Source organism: Macadamia integrifolia, chromosome 13, assembly GCF_013358625.1.
Source record: "Macadamia integrifolia cultivar HAES 741 chromosome 13, SCU_Mint_v3, whole genome shotgun sequence".
In the NCBI taxonomy this organism is placed as follows: domain Eukaryota; kingdom Viridiplantae; phylum Streptophyta; class Magnoliopsida; order Proteales; family Proteaceae; genus Macadamia; species Macadamia integrifolia.
In genome coordinates, this window is record NC_056569.1 from 4273688 (window position 1) to 4278875 (window position 5188).

At 36.5% G+C, this 5188-nt stretch overlaps 2 protein-coding genes across 2 annotated transcripts in view; both read left to right on the top strand.

The window, feature by feature from the left end:
* The first annotated feature begins 2461 nt into the window (after positions 1-2461).
* The window catches only part of LOC122059256 (protein transport protein Sec61 subunit alpha-like), a 24361-nt gene continuing 21634 nt past the window's right edge, over positions 2462-5188 (top strand). Inside the window, exon 1 of the mRNA XM_042621947.1 lies at positions 2462-2628. The gene's annotated coding sequence lies outside the window, so the exon portion shown is untranslated. The remainder of the gene's footprint in view (positions 2629-5188) is intronic.
* Positions 4105-5153, top strand: LOC122059835 (protein transport protein Sec61 subunit alpha-like). The gene is made up of 2 exons (XM_042622869.1): positions 4105-4448; positions 4913-5153. Exons 1-2 carry the CDS (start codon positions 4105-4107, stop codon positions 5151-5153), a joined length of 585 nt encoding a protein of 194 aa, XP_042478803.1.

Below are 5188 nucleotides of genomic sequence, written 5' to 3' on the forward strand. Positions count from 1 at the left end.
CAAGTTATGGGGATTTTTAGGGGTGGTACAAGAAAATTTTCCATATGATATTTATATATATATTTTTAATTATATTTGAACAATCCTTGAGTTGGTTTGATTCAAAGCTCAAAACTCCTACATAGCCTTATAATCCAAATAGGTTATAGTTTTTTTTTCTAATCCGAATATTATCTAGGACCTAAGGAAGCCACTGAGATATTATGAAAAAAATAGAAAAGGAATACAAGGGGGGACATAACCCACCTTACCCCAAATCAACAAATAGAAGCACTTGCACTCTTAAAGGACAACCAAAAAACCCAAAGGAAAAAAAATTACATTCTAAATATCGGCCACCTAGCTTTATCTTTCCTAATGATTTGGCTAAGATCTCTAGGAAGAGGTTGGTTACCAAGAAAAATTGAATCCGTAGATGAAGCACATGCCAAGTTCGCCAACCAATCAGCCGCTCTATTACTCTCTCGAAAAGAGAAAGATATTCGAGTTCGAAGAGAGTCACATAGAGCCATAACCTCCTGAAACCAATACCAACAACTCCATAGATCACAAGACCTATTAGATATTGAGTTCACAATCAAAGAAGAATCGGAGCTAATGGAAAAATATGAGAAACCAAAATTCATACGTAACCTTAAACCGTCCCTCAAAGAATGCAGCTCAGCCACAGAATTAGAGTAAACACCATAGAAACTAAAGAAAACCACAAGAGTTGTGCCATCCTTATTTCTAATGAGACCTCCTCCTCCACTAATATCAGGAATTCCTTTGTTAGCACTATCTACATTTAACTTGACTGACTTCACAAGGGGAAGCTAGAATGTGGGAATTGAAGCTTTTTGCCTCCACATGGGAGGATTAATATTAAAAACCTACAAAATAATATTCTCCCTCATAGACGAAAACTTACTAACCTTAGATGGAAGAGGGATCTCCTGCACCTATCTTTATAGCCTTTCTATGATCAATCCAGACGTGCGAGCACCCTCTCCATGCCTTCGGTTGTTTCTTTCTCACCACAACTCCTATACTATTAGCGATGGTAATAAGTATTTTATGAAGTCACAAGCACCCTTAAGCCCTGCCTTGGATTGCCAAAATAAAATTCTACCCCTGATGTTATGGGTTGGAATTAAATCCACATCAAATAATCTTTCAAAATAATCCCAAACCTTTGTTGCCGTTCCACCCAACATTAAGCAATGAGTGGACGATTCTCTCCAAGGGCTCTTGCAACAAAGGCACTTGGAAACCAAAGGGATACCAATATTCATCAGTGAATCATTTGTTGAGGTCTTAACATTGAAAATTTGCCAAGAGAAGAAACCAATCTTAGATGGAAGATAACGATTCCACAACCATTTAGAATACAAGATCGTATTAAAATAAGCACAAACCACACTCCAAGCTGACTTGGTAGAGAACCTACCATCTGGAGATGGCATCCACATCAATCGGTCCTCTCTGGCCAATAATTTGACATTGCAACCTAGAATATTATCCTTAATATTTTGTGAATCAATTATATCCAGCACATCCTAATTCCAAACACCTTCAGTATTTGTTACCTCATTTACCCTGGTATTTCAGGTTTACATGCAATGCATCGTCCACAAAATCAATAATTGGGCCCACACCCAACCAATTATCCAACCAAAAATCAATAGTTTCCATGTACAAGTCTTATAATCCAAATGACCTAACTAGAAGAGCTAATTAAGTGTGAAGATAGAAGAGCAATGGAGGGAGGAAGAAACATTAGGTCAGTTTTCTTGATGTTTTTAGTTATGGTTGTGGTTGCACAGCACACCTCAGCCGTATGGATTCCCAAATGCTTCAACTGCATCAAATGCATCGTAAAAGGTGGTTCACTACTTTCATGTGGTGCTGATTGTTTGGCCTGTGTTGGAGGAGTGTACCAAGCTTCCATTAATTTAGATCCAAATTTCTATTGTATTGTTGGATGTTCCAAATCTTCATGCTCCACTTACAATAAAAAATGATGACAACAAATTGGAAAGGTGCATGACTTCTTGTTCCAAAAGATGCGGCAGCAACCATTAAAGAAAAAGCACCACATATTATAGTCAAAATCCTCTAGTACGATATGAGAAACTTTGGGTTTAATGAATAGTGTAAAATCTTTATGGTAAGAATTTTTTTATTAATTAATAAAAGGGATTTGGCAATTTATATACCAAATATATATATATATATCGGATTGGTATCAAGAGGAACCGATTCCCGACATTGATCCGAACCGTATCGATCCACTGGTAAATTATTAGAGTAAAATGGTTAAAAAATCCATTAGAGAAAAGGGACAAGTCCGATCCCGATATCGATTGAGACCGATACCAAGACCGATCAGTTCACTGCATAAAGACCTGATCGTATCTTTTTTTTTTGGTAACAAGACCTGATCGTATCGTGTCCGCGGATTTTTATCTCCTATTTTACCTAATTTCACCCTTTCTCGGTAGTAGTTCTTCCGCTACTAAGGAGAAAGCGAACGATTACGGCGAAGGATCTCAAGATTCACCCGAGGCCCGAGCATCAACGAAGCGGTACGAAGCCAAGCTGACAAACTCGAAGCTGGTTCGACTTCTGATTCTTCCCCCTTCCCAGGTTCGATTATCTTATCCCGATCCTTCACTATCCTTTTTTCTTCTGTTGTCGTTCTACCATTTTCCTTGATGTTGGTGGTAATAATGGGTGAAAGGAACTCAATTGAATCTTCACAGATCAGGCTGAGACTTGGGGGTGTTTCTCCACCCTTGGGCGACTCAGATTTCAGAATATAAGGCTGAAAAACTATCTCGGTTGTGAATCCTGTTGGAGAGTTTCAGATTTGATTTAGAGGTTTCCGCCAGATCCACTTTGCGGAGATAACTACTATTAAAAATAGGGGAATTTCTTACACTTGACCTATATTTTGTAAAACTCCCCGACCTTTTTTTTTTGTTTTTTCTGATACCCTCCTTTTTTTTTTTTTTTACATATCTTCCCCACCCCGCCCCTCTTTTTAAATATCTTGATTACCCCTCTTTTACACTCGTAACCTATTGCACTTTTTTCAAATTGATTGGTTCAAAACATGATTTGAACCAAAGCACTAACAAATTTTGTCTCATCCAATCAGGTATTGTAAATTCGAAAAAGAATAATTTTGGATCTAATTTATATCTGTATTAGTATTGGTATCATATGTTCCAATCGGGTATTTACATTGTTGATCCAATACTTTTATCAATTCTATATCTATATCGGTATCATATGTTCCATTCCAATACCACACGTTTTTTTTTCTCTCTAAAACCGATACCAATCTAATACCCATCAAAAAATATATTGCTAAATTTGTGATGATGGATGAAACAAAATAATAATAATAATAATAAAAATAAATAAATAAATAAATAAATAAACAACATCTTTGATGATTGGATGAGAATAAATAAATAAATTAATTAATAATATCTTTAAGGACACATCAGCTATGTCAGTATCCTTGATGATTGGATGAGACAAAATTTGTAAGTGGTTTGGTTCAAACCATGTTTTAAACTAGTCAATTTGAAAAAAATGTAATATCTTATATGTGAAAAGGAAGGTTAATTTGGGTATTTAAAAAGAGTAGGGGAGAAAGAGATGTAAAAATGAAAAAGCAGGGGAGTATCAGAAAAAAAGTGAAAAGCATGCGAGGTTTAATAAATATAGGTCAAGTGTAGGGGAGTGATAATAAAGTCCCCTTAAAAATACTTGATTTGTGAAATTTTAACTGGTCTTTCCTAAAAGTTGGCCTTGTCATGTATACCGATTCAGATGTTAATGTTTATATGTGAAGCTCTGCTTTGATCATGGTAGTACTCTTTTGTATTTTTATTCTCTTTGTCCTTTTGAATCTAATGCATATTCTTCACCAGTTGCCACATCAACATCGCCATGATCATTTCATAATATCATTTTAGTTATCATCATGTACCAATTTTTTGCAAGGAAGATTGCCTTACTAGCATTAGGTTTATTCTGAATTGATGGTACTGAGCTTTTCTGATTGATTTCTTGTTGCAGGTTTGACTGTTTTAGTTTTGATAGTTTAAAATGGTGGAAGGGTTCAGAGTTCTCCATCTTGTTAGACCATTTCTGTCATTTCTACCAGAAGTGCAGACTGCAGACAGGAAGGTTCCATTTAGAGAGAAAGTGATATACACTGTGATCCCCCTCTTTATTTTCCTGGTCTGCAGTCAACTTCCTCTCTATGGAATGCATTCCACTACAGGAGCAGACCCTTTTAACTGGATGCGTTTTATTCTCGCCTCAAACCGTGGGACTGTTATGGAGCTTGGGATTACTCCCATTGTGACATCTGGATTGGTGATGCAACTCTTAGCTGGATCAAAGATCATCGAAGTTGATAACAATGTCTGGGAAGATCGGGCCCTCTTGTGAGTATTTTTAGCAATCGTTGCTTAACATTTTTATGAATTTGTTGGTCCTGCTCTCCCCATTATACCTTGAATTAACTTAGTAATCATTAGTAGACTATACCTTTTGTAGTAGATTTAGCCATTTCATGGATGACTTTGCTTCTGATGGATGTGGATCTCTGGCTTGAAATAATTTCTTTACTGCCTTAATAAAGATACCTTGAGAGTCTCTTATGTTCTCTGACCTTATTTGCTACTTTGATTTTATTTGTTCAGTATTGCTAGCATCATATTCTTTCCTATACCTATATGCTTTAATGCACTGTTTATCTTTACAATTACTTAGAACTTATGCTTGCAAATTCAAGTACTGTAGCATTTAGGTGGAGAGGATCAGAGGATGCAGGTACTATTGTCATTTACAACTAGATTGGCTGTGTTATAATATACCTTTTCTAATGATGTCATTAATTTCTTCCCAGAAATGGTGCTCAGAAGCTGTTGGGCATACTTGTTGCTGTTGGTGAAGCAGTCGCATATGTTCTGTCGGGGATGTATGGTAGCGTCGGCCAACTTGGAGTAGGCAATACAATTCTAATCATTATTCAGCTTTGTTTTGGTGGTATCATTGTGATATGCTTAGATGAACTTCTCCGGAAGGGTTATGGACTAGTATCTGGTGTTAAACTCTACTTGGAGAATAACAGGCCAATGAGCTTGTAGACTAAACATACTTTTTTTTTTTTGGGGGGGGGGGG